The sequence below is a fragment of the Staurois parvus genome, unplaced genomic scaffold (genome assembly GCF_062004578.1).
Source record: "Staurois parvus isolate SC_StPar_1 unplaced genomic scaffold, SC_StPar_1.0 ptg000813l, whole genome shotgun sequence".
Taxonomy (NCBI): domain Eukaryota; kingdom Metazoa; phylum Chordata; class Amphibia; order Anura; family Ranidae; genus Staurois; species Staurois parvus.
The window spans coordinates 1,368,882-1,385,243 of NW_028318609.1; the positions used below are offsets into that span (position 1 = coordinate 1,368,882).

The 16,362-nt window shown below is 43.9% G+C and overlaps 1 protein-coding gene and 1 pseudogene across 1 annotated transcript in view; both read right to left on the reverse strand.

Moving 5' to 3' along the window:
- Nucleotides 1-15,750, reverse strand: part of RUNDC1 (RUN domain containing 1) — a 50,096-nt gene extending 34,346 nt beyond the window's left edge. The window contains exon 1 of the mRNA XM_089654881.1: nucleotides 15,275-15,750. Coding sequence (XP_089511007.1) covers nucleotides 15,275-15,673 — 399 coding nt within the window. The 5' untranslated portion in view covers nucleotides 15,674-15,750. The remainder of the gene's footprint in view (nucleotides 1-15,274) is intronic.
- LOC149444124 (U6 spliceosomal RNA) lies at nucleotides 4,405-4,517 on the reverse strand (annotated as a pseudogene).
- Nucleotides 15,751-16,362: the final 612 nt, after the last annotated feature.

Consider the following 16,362-nt stretch of genomic DNA (forward strand, 5'->3'; position numbering starts at 1 on the left):
CTTGGGGTTCCCAAACAATTGCAACCATTGAAGGGTTGATAAAATTGTGACACTAAAGCCCAGTATACACCATGAGCATATCGGATGAATGATCGACCGTTTTTTTTTTCTTCTGCATGCTAGTCTCATATCGATAGTGAAGAAATTACTAAAATTGCAAAAATTCTTGTATGACAGAAAGAAAATTCGGAAGTGATGTAATGTATTTGTATTGTATCTTCGGATGAAAACTGTACTGATTAAATGGAAATCATACGATCTAGTATCATATGAGAAAAATTTTTGTGTTTGTCCCTTCAAATAATTTCAGATGAAAGCTGTGTACTAATGATCACATTATTGTTCGATCGCTCCAACAGAGTTTTTTTTTTTCGTACAATTTTCTGATCATGTGTACTTAAAGGGATTATGTATAAAAAAAATTGCCGTATGATTCTCACAGCATTTGCACAGCTGTCATGAATGTTCTCTGTAATGTGTCTAATGTTTATCTCCTATGGCCATCAGCTCCATCTACAGGCCATAATGTGGTATTTTCCTGAAATATCTCACTCAGGAAAATAGACAACTTACAGGGATTATTTGTGATAGCTGTGAGAATGTTACTTTTTTTTTTAAATATATCCCCAACAAATAAACATTAAAAAAGATTAAAGGATAAAATCACCTATGGAATATGTAATGTTTCATACATTTTCAGGGTGGAACATATAACATGTTCTAGCAACAGCACCCCGCACCCTCGATCCCCCCTTCCCACAGTCTTCTGTGAATGAATAGCCTACAAGTACTGTCAGCCATTGTGGATGTCGGCTTGTAGTTTTCAACAAACTATGAGGGCGCTAGTGAGCACTTTGGCAGTTCATTGATTCTTCATTGATCCTTCCTGATCTAGCCATCCTGAGAGTCCACAGGAGACTGAGACAGCCCAAAAATGTGCATTTATTATTCAAGGTGAACGTAGCCTTTACGCATCTGTGCTATAGATATTCTTCAGGAAAGTCTAGTTAGTGTCCTTTCACAATATCTGATATTGCTGACCAAGCAATTGTTTATGTTTATTACAAAGTTACCTTCTCTATGAAATATTTCACAGCATTTTTTAACCACTTGAAGACTAGGTCTATTTTAACACTTCTCACATATATGTAAACATCAGCATTTTTTAGCTAGAAAATTAGTAGAAACCCCCAAACTTATATATGTTTTAAGCAGAGGCCCTAGAGAATAAACTGGTGGGCATTGCAATTTTGTTATATCAGTGGTTTTTACAATGCAAATTTTTTGGAAAAAAATACACTTTAATGAATTTTAATGCATGCAAACACAATTTTTGGTAAAATATAAAATAGGATGTTATGTCGAATAAATAGATACCAAACAACACGCTTTAAAATTGCGCACATTCGTGGAATGGAGACAAACTAGGGTACATTAAATTATCCACAGGTGACGTAAAAGCCAGGTTACTACTTTAGATTTACACAGGAGGTCTAGTGCTAGAATTATTGCTCTCGATCAGACGTTCGCAGTGATACCTCAAATCTTTCCTCTACTCTTAAAAAGCATTAGATCTAACCCAGACTGATTTGATCAGATGCTTTCACAAGCCAAATAATGGTTTGTTTACATCCGGCAAAACCGGAAATGATGAAATAATTGTCGCTTCCAGTATTTTAGACTGTAGAGATGATCAGGGACGTTTCAGTCCTCGATCATCTCTATGGTCAGTCGGAGGAACCGCTGACTGCAGTTTTGGGCTCCCCTGTGGGACAGGAGAGCCCGAGAAGGAGGAGAGATGGGGGGACTCCCTCCCACTGCCTGTAAAAGTGGTCTAGTGGCTAATTAACTGTTAGTATTGCTTTTACAAAAAAAGGGCAATGACAGCCAAAAAAAAAAAAAAAGATACCGGAATGGTTAGCACTTTATAGCGCAGCACCATCTGAAAGGCAACCTGCTGTCCTCTAGTTACAGGAAAACTGGATGGTGTAGAAGAGAAGTGGATAGGCATGATGGAAAAACTTGCCGAGGACTACTGCTTTCTTCTTAACCTTTCAGGCCATATATATATGTGGTGTCAGGAAAAGTGAGCTTTAACCACTTGCCCTCCAGAGGACCTAACCCTCTTGTATTGAACTGTATTGTTGCTGTACTGTCTCCCGTTATACTGTAAAGCGCCTAGCAAACTGTTGGCACTATATAAATCCTGTATAATAATAATAATCTACACCCCCCCCTCCTTTCTGACCAGGCCATTTTTTGTGATACGGTGCTGCGTTATTTTAACTGGCAATTGAGCTGTCATGCAACACTGCACCCAAATGAAATTGATGTCCTTTTTTTTACCACAAGTAAAGCTTTCTTTCGGTGGTATTTGATCGCCTCTGCGGTTTTTATTTTTTTGCGCTATAAACAAAAAAAGACCGCCAATTTTGAAAAAAAAAAACCCCCAAACAATATTTTTGCTATAAAACATATCCAGTAAAAAAAAAGCTAATTTTATCATAAATTTAAGCCAAAATGTATTCTGCTATATCTCTTTGCTAAAAAAAATCCCAATACGTGCAAATTAATTGGTTTACCTGAAAGTTATAGCGTCTACAAATAGCGGTATATATACTGTATTTTTTTAATACTAGTAATGGCGGTGATCAGCGACTTATAGTGGGACTGTGGCAGACATTCTGATACTGGGGGGAACTGACTAACTGCCACTGACATCCCCAGTGACACCAATACAGTGATCAATGCTAATAAAAAGCACTGACACTGTACTAATGACACTGGGGAGGAAGGGGTTAACATCTGAGTTGATCAAAGGGTTAACTGTGTGCTGTTTTACTGTGTATGTGTATGCAGAGCAATACAAAGCAGCATGTCGGTGCTGACAGGGGAGAGATCTGTGTTGTTTACACACAGACCTCTTCCCTTTCACTGTCCCCCTGTGATCGCCGGGTGCTTGTGATCTCCGGCTAGTATTCGGTGATTGACAATTGTAACTGCCAATGGGGGCACAGGTAGGGCGGTGCACACCCCCTACCCAGAAATGCAAAATCACATATATATATATATATATATATATATATATATATACACGATTTTGCGCAGCCTGCTGCCCTGTAGCAGTAGTTCTGCTATAGGATGGTGAGGAACTGGTTAACCCTAGCACTATCACCCCCCCCTGTATGTCATATGGTGGTGGCAGCAGGGAGTTTTAAACACACTCCGGGATGCTACAGCAGCTAGGAGGGTGTGCACATTGTACAAGCCAACCTTTGGCTTTCATACAAAGATGATCCAGTGAGCGTACAGCTGCTTTATTGCTTTCTGAGATCCCTGAAACTGACAAAAGCAAAAAAAAAAAAAAAAAAGCAAAAAAAAAAAAAAACACAAAAACACCCAAGCACTTAGAAACACCTCAAAAATTTAGAGCTTGCAGCACCTCCATATACACGCACTTGCAAATGTAAACACACCTGGTGGGGGGGATTGCTTGCACTACACGTTAGATATCACTGCACACGCTAGAGTGTAAGCAATAATTCTAAGGCCAATATCCATGGTTAACTCTAAAGTGATGACCTGTAGGGGCTTTTAAAGCATCACCTAAGGAATAAATAGGGTACTGAAGTTCATTGCAGTCATTATTTATTTATTTATTTCAGGTACTTATATAGCGCCATCAATTTACGCAGCACTTTACATATATATTGTACATTCACATCAGTCCCTAACCCTCAAGAGGTGTACAATCTAAGGTCCCTAACTTACATTCATACATACACATACTAGGGACAATTTAGACAGGAGCCAATTATCCTACCAGCATGTCTTTGGAATGTGGGAGGAAACCGGGGTAACCCAGAGGAAACCCACGCAGGCACAGGGAGAACGTGCAAACTCCAGGCAGGAGGTGCCGTGGTTGGGATTCGAACCAACGACCCTAGTACTGCCCGGTGAAAGTGCTAACCATTTAGCCACTGTGCTGCCCACAGTCATGCAAGCACAAGTAATTTTAAAGCTTGACATGTTGGCTATCTATTTACTTATCGCAACTTAATATTATATTCCATCAAAAATAAGGTTCTATATTGCATTTGTGTGCTCCAAAATTAACTTTAGAGTTTTCGTTTCTGAAAATTTGTGCTTGATAATCTGTTGCATAAATAGTGTGTGTTATACAACATAAATCTACCACCACTTTATTTTTCATGGCCTCTGTTTTCAGAAAATATTTAACACTAAGATTTTTAACTAATCTTCAGGTCTAAGATTATTTCGTAAAAGCGTAAAAAAAAAAAAAAAAAAAAAAAAAAAAGCTCAAAAATGGCACCAGCAAAAAAAGGGTTAAAGGGGCTTTACAGGCTGAGGGTTTTTTTACCTTGATGAATTTTATTTATTTTTTTTAATATGGAACACTTCACGAATGTGCGTGTCATCTCTGCGCAGGGGCCATGCTAATCTTCTCTGTATCGTTCCAATTTGTTTTTTAGTATATGTCCTGCTGAAGCGAGGACATCCTTCATGCATTCTATGCATGAAGGCAAAAAGCCTTCTTTGTGCAGCATCCCCCTGCCCCCCTAATACTCACCTAAGCCCACTCTCGATCCTACGATCTGCACAGGAGTCTCGGCTATCCTGGGACTCCCTCTCCTCACTGGCTGAGATAGCAGTGGGAGCTGCTGCTGTCAACCATAGCCAGTGAGCCAATGAGAAGAGAGGGGGTGGTGCCATGCTGCGGCTCCATGCGTGAATGAACACAAGGAGCAGCGGGTGCCCCCATAGCAACCTGCTTGCTGTGGGGGCACCCAACAGGAGGGAGGGGCCATGAGCGCCGTCAGAGGACCGGAAAAGAGGAGGATCCGGGCTGCTCTGTACAAAAGCACTGCACACAGCAGGTAAGTAAGTTTGTTTTTTTTATTTAGGCCTTTAGTATCACTTTAATGCCCAGTTGCCACATATGTGTCCATTGTGGTGTGAGGTTGTGTACATTGCCTGCAGTGCATGCACAGTACAATGTACATTCTTGGCATCTGTGAAATGGTTAAGAGTTTAAGTGCTGTGATAGTTCAGCTTAATTGCACTTACCAAAGAAGGAAAATATCAGAGGTGGAAAAAGGGCCGACAGCAACGGCAAAGGAGAACACACAGCTGTCATCACTCGAAGAGTGCAAATTCAGAGGCACATCAGACACAATTGGGTTGATTTACTAAAGGCAAATAGACTGTTCACTTTGTAAGCTGATTTTCTCTTAGCTTAGTGAATGAAGTGCAGCGGTGCGGACTTGCATCATCCAATCATGTGCAACCAAAAATGCATTTTTTTTAAAAATTTCCTTTCATCCGATTGGATATTCGTTACAAAGTGAGTTTTCGCCACATTCACTAACTCAAGGTAAAAATTCTCCTTGCAAAGTTAACTGCCTTAAGTAAATGAACCCCAATGTGCAGGTGTGCTGATGCATCATGAGAAACAAAGCCAGGGGCGGACCGACAACTCATGGGGCCCCCGGGCAATAGAGGATCATCATAGGGCCCCTGTGCCCTTGACAAAACTCAAAAAAGCCTATGAAAAAGGTACCAGGGGCATGTCCTGGGGCCCCCTACTGACCCTGGGCCCTCGGGCAGTGCCTGAGTTTCCAAATGGTCAGTCCACCCCTGAACAAAGCAACCATTCCAGTTTAATGGTCTGGCAACATACATAAATGCCTGAGGGTTGACAGCTGTTGCTATAACTCACAGCGCACGTGCACATTATTGAAGACTAACTTGTTTGTTCTCCTTCAGAGCTGACAGTTTAGAGCTGTCCCTCACCGCTCCACCCCCCACTATATTCAGTGTTTCTCCACTGATGATGTAACGCCCACACACAGGAATGACATCATCTGCTTCTACTCGCTCTAATGGTAACTGCCTGGACCTCGTGTTCTCCTACCTATGCACTCCTTGCAACCTCACCAACTTTCCCTTTCCTCTCTCTGATCACTCCCTTATTACCTTCACTCTCTCCTTGCCTTCCTCCTCCTTGTCTTCTAACTACTGAACAGTTACCCGTAGAAACCTTCTATATCTCAACCCCTCTCTTCTTTTTTCTGCAACAGATTGTCTCTATGACAAAATCTCAGCCCTGTCCTGCCCCAACCTGGCCACTTCTGTCTACAACAGTTCACTGTCATCCACCATGGACACATTGGCCCCCTCACTACACACAGAATTAGGTCCCGATCACTACAGCCCTGGCAGGCAGACAATACCAGATGCCTCAAAAATCCTAGCCGTGCTCTTCAGTGTTTATGGCATAAGACTAATGCAGGCCATAGACGGGTCGAAAATCGGCCGATTTTTCGGCCGAAAATAAAATTGGCCGATTTTCGGATCGTTAGTGGGCTAATTGTTTGGCCGTTTTTTGGTATTTTGGCAGATTTTTTTTATCGGTAAAGTTGGAAAAAAAATCGGCCGATTTTCACGGCAATGATGGGCAAATCGGCCAATCTTTTTACCGATAAAAAAATCTGCGCATGAGCAGTGACCTGCAAGAAGAAGAAGAAAAGGAGGAAGAAGAAGAAGAAGAGGAGGAAGAAGAAGAAGAGGAGGAGGAAGAAGAAGAATAGGAAGCAGAAGAAGAAGAGGATGATGAAGAAGAGGATGAAGAAGAGGATGAAGAAGAAGAGGAAGAAGAGGAAGATGAAGAAGAGGATGAAGAAGAAGAAGAGGATGAAGAAGAAGAAGAGGATGAAGAAGAAGAAGAGGATGAAGAAGAAGAGGAAGAGGACGAAGAGGATGAAGAAGAAGAGGAATTCCAGTCCGGCAAAAAGTGTCCCTGCAGAAAGCTCCGCTATTTCTTTGACAGTTCTTTGACAGTTCCTTGACATTTATAGCGGTTACAACATTGTATCTATTTGTTTCCGAATAAAAACATCTGTATCCTAAATGGATACAAATACATTGTTGCAACCGCTATAAATGTCAAGGAACTGTGAAAGAAATAGCAGAGCTCTCTGCAGGGACACTTTTTGCCAGCTGTAGACGGGATGAAAATCGGCCGATTTTTTTTTACCGTTGCTGGTAACGTCGGCCGCTTGAACGACCGATTTTTTGTTTTTTTTAAAGAAAAATCGGCCGATTTTCGACCCGTCTATGGCCTGCATTAGACCTAGCAAGACTTTGACCAATATAAATCTGCCCTTCAAAAATACAATTCCTGTCTCCACACTGCCAAACACCCTCTCATGCAGTCCCCATCAACTCTTTTCTACCTTTAACACTCTACTTCGTCCTTCATTTTTGGTGCAGTTGTAATGCTTGGCAAACCGCCTCAAAACTGCACATAGGGTGTTTGGGGAGCGTAAAAAATGCTTCCCAAATGCCTGTCTAATGCCTATCAAACGCTATAGGGGCGTTTGGCAAGTTTTAGAAATAAAAACAAGTGTGAACGAGCCCTAACAACTTTTTTTTAGCTTTTTTTCCCCCTCTACATGTACTCTAAAAATGCTAACACTACTAATTACCAGCGTTTTTTTATCAAGCGTTTTTTGAGCAAGTGTGCATGGAGCCTATTAGTGCCCCAAATATCTCAGGAGTGTACGGCTTGCATGGATTGCAGGCAGTATATAGTTAAAAAAAAAAGCAAGAAATTTGCTAAGAACAAAAGGAAAGAGTTTTTGGCAGCAGAAACAAACATTCAGAGTAGCTTCTGCCAAAAAAACTTTTTTTTTTTTGAGGGCTCGTTCACAGCTCTCCAGTGCATTGTTTTAATGTACTGTAATGCATACTTGTACATGTGTACGGCACACCAGAACATACAGTAATGCAATATTGTGAGTTGTGTTATACTGGAAAAAAACAGTGGATGTCCAATTTTTTTCTTTATTTTGGTGCATTTGCAGCCACATTCATTTGAATGGGCTCCCCTAAAGGATAAGTGAACCTTCAGAACATGTTCCATCCATTTTTAGGGTGGAACATGTAACATGTTCCCATAGCCACAGCAGCACCTGCCGCCCCCCCTCCTTCTGACAGATAGTACGGGGAAAAGTCTCCCCGTACTATCTGTCAGATTTGAAAACAGCGTGGCCATGCGGGGCTCCACCCACATGGCAGCATCATTTAGTTCTGTGAAAGAGTTCATTGAAGCTTCCTGTCAGAATATCTGCTGGATCACACATCCCATACAGCAAGCAGATTCTGACAGGTCTGCAGGAGACCTGCATGGCATCAGTGATCTACTGATCGCTGGTGCAATGCATCACAGGCTCCTTTGGACAAAAATAATAAATTAACAATTTTTTTTCCTGCAAAAAAATATGCATTTATTATTTTTGTCCAAAAGGTGAACTTATCCTTTAATGCAGATCATAATACAAAGGCACCATAATGAACAAGTGTGCGACCAGCCTAACAGAAGATCTGACTTGTGTCCATTCACAGGATGTGATTTGCCCAATGCAAAATTAAGCCAAAAACCATTGTTTCCAATGGGCTCAGTTCACACCAATACAATGGGGTTGGTTTACTAAAACAGGAGAGTTCAATATCTGGTGCAGCTGTGCATGGTAGCCAATCGGCTTCTAACTTCAGCTTGTTTAATCAGCTAGTTCCCTACCATCTATAGTGCAGTCATCCAGTTCTGGGGGGGGGCGTCCATGGACATACTCCCAGAACCACATCCTCCTTCAGACACATATGATCACAGATCGTAGTAAAAGGGCCAATCACAGCAGCCCTTTACCATGTGATCGGTTGTGTCCAAACATGTAAATGAAATTATTAGTTATCGGCATTCCTTTCCTCACGCACTGTCACAGTGATTCTGCATCACACTGCTTGGTTTTTCCAACCTGTTTTGAAGTGTCACATGTCACTGCCCTGTAGACTGGTGCGCTTCGCTTCTGTGCAGTCACATGCAGTGCCATCCAGTGTGATAATAATATGGGGGCACCCAAGCAGGTCTTCCTGGTAATTTCCCCAGCCAGCCTGGCCAGGAACAAAATTAATGCAGTGCATCAAGTTATCTGTCACCAAAATGCAAAAATGCATCACACAGGAAAATGCATAAAAGCCAAAGAAAAAAAAAGTGTAAACAAATAAAGTTACTCACAGGCAATGAAACCCCCCCCAATATTTTGGAGGCACCCCGCTTCCCCCACATACACACACGTATGAACACAAATGCACTCGTTGGGGGTGCCTATGCACACAAACATTGATTGCACAACACAATACACATTGCCACGTACAACGGAGTGAGACCATTATTCATGGTTAAAGGATAAATGAACCCTTGGCCACATGTTACATATTCCTCCCGTTATTAGGGTGGAACATGTAACGTTCTCACTGCTGCAGCCGCCGGCTTCTCTCTCTTCCTGCGACAGCAGTATTGGGAGAAGTTTCCTGTACTAGCTGTCACTAAACAGTGCAGCTGGGCAGGGCTCTGACCACATGGCCGCATCCTTCATTCACAGAGTTCTATGAATGAATCAACTACAAGTCCCGACAGCCTTTGCAGCTATCAGCTTCCGGTTCTCAATGAACTGCCACGGTGCTATTGAGTGCTGTGGTACTAGTTCATTGAGTCTTCCCGTCAGACTGTATCTGCTTGCCAATAGGGGATGTACGGGCAGACAGATAGACTGACAGGTTTGCAGGAGTCTTGCTGTTCACTGGTGCAATGTTTTCCAGGCTCCAAAAAATAATAATGGCCAATTATTTATTTTTTAAAGTAAACGTATCGTGTAGGGGCTTCTAAAGTGTCGCCTAAAGTTTGCTGCCATTTCACGGACACACACAATTTTAATACTTGACTTGTTGGGTAATCTATTTACTCACTGCAACCTCATCTTTTATATTTTACAAAAAAAAAATATTTTATTGCGCTTTTGTGCCCAAAAATTCACCTTAGTGCATCTTTTACTGCAATTTTGCATTTCATAAACTGTTGTGCTAATATTGTGTAGTATAAAAAATTTGCACTATCACTATTTTATTGTCCAGGGTGTCTGCTTTCAGAAAATATATAGCGTTTGGGAGTTTTACATAATCTTCATGCCTAAAATAATTTTTGTAAACATGCATGCAGAAAAATACAAATGTTGCTCTGGCACTGAAAGGGATAAAGCAGGTTGAGCCATGTTTAGATGGCATTAGTGTCTAAAACCAGCCACAGATGGTTTGAATCTCGGACGGTTCAGCAGGGACTGGCTGAAATCCATCTATGGGCAGGCTGACTGTACCCAAGTCGATCCGTCAATCCACATGGGTACAACCAGCATGCTGAATTGTTAGAATGAAATTATTGCCAGCAGTAGCCACTAGCAATATTAATTGTGTTCTCCTGGCAAGGACGGCTCCACAGGCCCCTCCACCGGGAGAACGTAATAGTTCTGCTGGAGGGAATCCCCCTATCAACATAATCAGTGTGATTTTCTTTCCTGCAACCCACCTGCCTAAGGCTCCTTTCACGCAGGGCAGACTACATTTCGATCAGTAGGAGACCTCTTTGATGATCAGAGCAGTGCAGGTGGATGATAGGCCCATGTCTGCTCCGTTTCTGCAGAGCGGACATGGACACAGCCAGCTCTGCTCTATGGGCAGTCGGGTGTAAACAGACTCTGCTGTTCATTTACACCCAACTGCCCCCTGATCTGTCTAGACGGAGGGGGATGGATCCCCTTCCATTCTTTTTTAGTGGACCAGATCAGATTGGAGGTCCATAGAGGTGAAAAGAGGGTACAGTCAGGTCCACCTAAAAACCAGGGTGGATAAAAATCGATTATTTAAACATTTTTTTTTTTATTTAAATCTGATTTTTTTTTATTTTTATCAAATTTATTTTAATAAAATGCTTTTGGAGTAAAATCTATGTAAAGATAGTTTTCTATTTAAGATACATTAATAATTGAGTTTCTTCAGCATGAAATGGAGCTTATGAGTTGTGTCGTTCTCCAGATGTGTGATTAACCTATTATCCTAAAATCGGTTCTGATATCGCTGTTTTACTAACCTGACACCTATTATTCTAAAAAGGAAACCTTCATTTGGTTTGCAAATATTAAAGATTCTAACTACCAGCAAGAATGAGTCGAATTCCTTACATTTAAAGAGCACCTGTCATTTTAGATCCATCATGGCAGTGCCTGTTAGTGGGCATCCACTCACCTGCTGCAGCCACGTCCCTCACCTTGTTGTGTCACTGCTGCATCACCAGCCATCCCATTAATCACTTGCCCTCCAGAGGATTTACCCCCCTTCCTGACCAGGCCATTTTTTCGTTACGGCGCTGCGTTAACTGACAATTGCGCGGTCATGCAACGCTGCACCCAAATGAAATTTACGTGTCCCCCCCCCCATGAATAGAGCTTTCTTTCGGTGGTATTTGATCGCCTGTGCAGTTTTTAATTTTTGCGCTATAAAAAAAAAAAAAAAGGCTGACAATTTTGAGAAAATTTTTTGCTATTAAACATGTCCAGTAAAGAAATTAAAAAAATCAAATTTCATCATACATTTAGGCCAAAATGTATTCTGTGACATGTCTTTGCTAAAAAAAAAAAAAAATCCCAATATATGTAAATTATTTGGTTTACGTGAAAGTTATAGCGTCTACAAATAGTGGTGTATATACTTGGATTTTTTGATTTTTACTAGTAATGGCGGCAATCAAAGACTTTATAGCGGGACTGCAGCAGGCATTCTGACACTGGGGGGGGGGGGGGGGGGGACTTACTTGGTGTCACTGACATCCCCAGTGGCCAGTGCCAATAAAAAGCACTGACACTTTACTAATGGTACTGGGCAGGAAGGGGTTAACATGTGGGGCAATCAAAGGGTTAACTGTGTGCTGTGTGTTTGTGCTTCATTGGAAGCACACTGCTTTGCATGGCTGTGCTATTCAAAGCCATGCATAGCAGTGTGTAGGAGCTGACAGAGGAGAGAACTGTTTTTTTACTTACAATTCTCCCCCTCCGACGGTAATCCTGCTCAATCACCGGGTGCCAGCGAGTAATAACCGACTGACAGCCAAGGCCACGAAAAGCAGCGCGGGTAAGGAGCACGCGCCCCATACCCGGCAATGCAAAATCACGTGTATATACGTGATTTTGCGCACCCCTGCCGTCCTGTAGCAGTATATCTGCTATAGGGCGGCAGGAAAGCGTTTAAAGTGAATGGGACTGTCGGTGACTCAACAGCGGGTCAGAGGAGCTACCGCTGCAGGACAGAGATGACAGTTGCTCTTTAAAAATTATGATTTAATTCAAACTTTTTCACTAGTGATTTCAATGAAACCCACCCTGCAAAAAACTGACAGGCGGACCTAAATCGGACCCTTCGGGCGAAAGGGGCCTAACAGAATCCTGACACAATATTGCCAACTCACACATTCCTGGAAAATGCCGTTCGGTGTCAGTGGGGTGCTGCAGTGACCCCTAGATGGAAATAGTAGACATTCAAAATGGAAAACATGTCACCAGCCCATCAGAGATTCTTCAAACGGGTCCAAAGCTTTATTCAGATCACATTCACAAAGGCAATGTTTCCAAGCCATGCAAGCCCCCTTCATTGGGAAAACGTCACTTGCCTGATGAAGGGGCCCTGTGTGGCCCCCAAATGTTGCCTTTGTAAATATGATGTGTGATTCACTTAGTTACGAATTGAAATCTGAACAAAATTTTCGTTACTCGGAGATTTGGATATATCTGAATCACAACAGGAATGAATTTCAAACTAATCCAAAATAAATAACAAAAACAATGCATCCATTCATGTGCGACTTCGAAGGGTTTTGTAAGTTCAGTGATATGTATCGCACTCTGTATGGTTATGATTGGCCAAAGCCACAAAACATCAAAGTCGCAAGCAAGGCGCACTGAAATCGCAAGCAAGTCGCAAAGTATCCAGGTGGCATTGAAGCTGCAAGTCACAATGTAAAGTTGCTTTGGAAACATAACAAATGAATCGGAATCTTCTGAAATAACTTCCAATAATACAAATCGATTTGGAACAATAAAAATACAAAACGAATTCTGAAAACAAATCGTTGGAACATAATGATTATGACATACCGAAACGATTTGACTTAACAAAAGAATCCAAAACAAGACAAATTCTTCTCTAAATAGACCCCACCTAAACTCACAACGTGAATGGCACCATGGAAAAATCATTACATGCATTCATGTCTGAGCCTAATGGGCTCAAATTGCAGTGCATCGAATCGCATGTGAATGGAACAGGAATGCGGTGCGGTTCCCGTACAATTCACATGTGGTGTACAGTGTGGAGCGAGGCTTTTTTTCTGTGGGGCCCATTCACACCTGTGCATTTACCTTCCATGTGTCTTTTTTTGGTGCGACAAGGTGTATGGTCTTCAATGGGAACATATTAAAAAATGCAGTAAAACAAAATGTACAAAAAACATAAATGGAGACAGCGAGTGTGACACGAGTCCTCGGGCCCCTTCACACAATGCTGAGCAGGAAAACCCACGTTCTGTGCCGGATTCCCACACTGCATTCCAATCGCACTGCCCTGGTGACCTGCTGCAGGTGTCAGTGCAAAGTTCACGATAGCCCAAACGCACCGTTTGCCTGCACTAGATCGCATGGTATAAAAGTGCCAAAAGTGCCATTCAATCTGGTTGCTGGGCATTTCCAAAAACACTTTTGGTGTGGTGTGATATGACCCCATTCAAAATGAATGATGCTGAAATCACACTGCACAGGAACCTCACAGAATTCCAGTGCGATTCACATGCAGTTCCTTGTGTGAATGGGCCCTCAAATCGCACCAAAGAAGTGCAGGCACCTTTATTGGAGCAACCGCACCTCATGATGGTTTTGGGCCATGTGTTCCAAGTGCAGGCTGGTGATCAGTTTGGGGGCATCATTAACTTTGTTTTCACACATTTTTGTGCAAATGTGAATCAAGAAACACGGAGCGATTGCTGCATTTACCGCACAGCATACATGTGAACCCAGGCTGGTCGGGTCAAATTGCAACTTTTTTGGAGCCGCACTGCAATCAGATCGCATAGTCGTTTTGTACCATGTGATCTGCTGCAGGCAAACGCACTACATTTGTGACCCGTGTTTGGGTGTCCTTACCTTTGTATTGTGACCACAGCGGACTGCAAGGGCAGTGTGTGGAGTGACGGATCATGGCGAATCCCGGACTGCAGTAGTGTGAACCTAGGAGTATGGTAATCGGCTTGTAGATGGCACACGTGTATACGGGGAACCACCACTGGGCACTCACCTCTGGGCACTCCCCACACCTGCACTCACCTCTGGGCACTCCTCACACCTGCACTCACCTCTGGGCACTCCTCACACCTGCACTCACCTCTGGGCAATCCCCACACCTGCACTCACCGCTAGGCACTCCCCACACCTGCACTCACCTCTGGGCACTTCCCACACCTGCACTCACCTCTGGGCACTTCCCACACCTGCACTCACTTCTGGGCAATCCCCACACCTGCACTCACCTCTGGGCACTTCCCACACCTGCACTCACCTCTGGGCACTTCCCACGCCTGCACTCACCTCTGGGCAATCCCCACGCCTGCACTCACCTCTGGGCAATCCCCACGCCTGCACTCACCTCTGGGCAATCCCCACACCTGCACTCACCTCTGGGCAATCCCCACACCTGCACTCACCTCTGGGCAATCCCCACGCCTGCACTCACCTTTGGGCAATCCCCACTCCTGCACTTACCTATGGGAATTCCCAAGCCGCAATCCCCACTGGACATTCACCAAACCTGCACTCACCTTTGGGCACTCCTCACTAGGCACTTCCCACACCTGCACTCACCACTGGGCAATCCCCACACCTGCACTCACCTCTGGGCACTCCCGACACCTTCAATCCCCACTGGGCAATCCCCACTGGGCACTCACCTCTGGGCACTCCCCACACCTGCAATCCCCACAGGGCACTCACCACACCTGCACTCACTTCTGGGCACTCACCACTGGGCACTTCCCACACCTGCACTCACCTCTGGGCATTTCCCACACCTGCACTCACCTCTGGGCACTCCCCAATGGGCACTTCCCTCACCTGCACTCACCTCTGGGCACTTCCCACACCTGCACTCACCTCTGGGCAATCCCCACACCTGCAAGCCCCACTGGGCACTCACCACACCTGCACTCACCTCTGGGCAATCCCCACTGGGCACTCACCTCTGGGCACTCACCACACCTGCACTCACCTCTGGGCACTCCCCACACCTGCACTCACCTCTGGGCACTCCCCACACCTGCACTCACCGAGTCATCCAGCACCTGCTGGCCGGGAATCCCGCAGGGCCCGTGTACATAGGGGCAGCCCTTGAAGGCGAAGTCCTCCAGCTCGGCCAGCAGCTTCTCCTTCTCCGATCCCTCAGCCCGAACGATCTGCTTCAGACGGAACTGCACCTGAGCGAAATGCGAGGTGAGGGCGAGCAGGGACGAGTTGAGCAGCTCCTGTTCCTCCTCCAGTCTGCGCAGCTTGTCCACCATCTCCCCACCACAGTGTATCCGGCCCGAGCTCTCCTCTCCTTCCGACTTCATCCCAGGCCCGGTCACCGTGCACCGCTCATCCGCCTCTTCTGCCACTGCCCCGACCGGAGCCCATCGCTCTCGTGTGGACGGCTCTCCATCGGACAGGGACGTTTCGTCAGCAGACATTGTGTCTACTCTACACTGCCATACTGCAAGGAAAGGGATCCTGCCGCTGACGTCAGCGCTTGTGCGTATCGGTGACACATCCCGGTTGTCCTGGAGACTGGAGGCACTTCCTGGTCGAGCTCTTCTCTCTTCATGGAGGGAGCTGGGCTGAGGGGAGCACCTTCTGTCAGGGCCAGGAGGTGACCATTGACCCCCAAGCCTGTGCTGACATTCCAATGCAAAAAGCTGTATTTTTTTGTGAGAAAATTACTTAGAAAACCCAAATATTTTCTATAATATAGTAATAATAATAATACAAAAATGTATATATATAATTTTAACCACTTGAAGACCAGGCCAAATCTGCCTTTTTTGTTTATACCTGAAAAATGGTATTTTTTACAAGAAAATTACTTAGAACCCCAAACCGTTATACAGGCTTACCTCAGTTTACAAACGTAATGCGTTCTCCGGGACGTTTTGTATTGCGAAAAATTTGTAAACGCGGTTTCCCATAGGAATGCATTGAAAACCAATGAATCTGTTCCAGAGGTCAGAAAAAAAGTTTAAAAACGTGTCTGTCACAATAGGGCAGTGTCGGTTTTTAAATGTAATTACCGCTTTTTTTTTTTTCTTCACTATAGCTCAGAGAATTAGCTGTCACTTTCCCCCCAGCTAAAAGAAAGAAAGTTTCCTTTTAGTTTATTTTC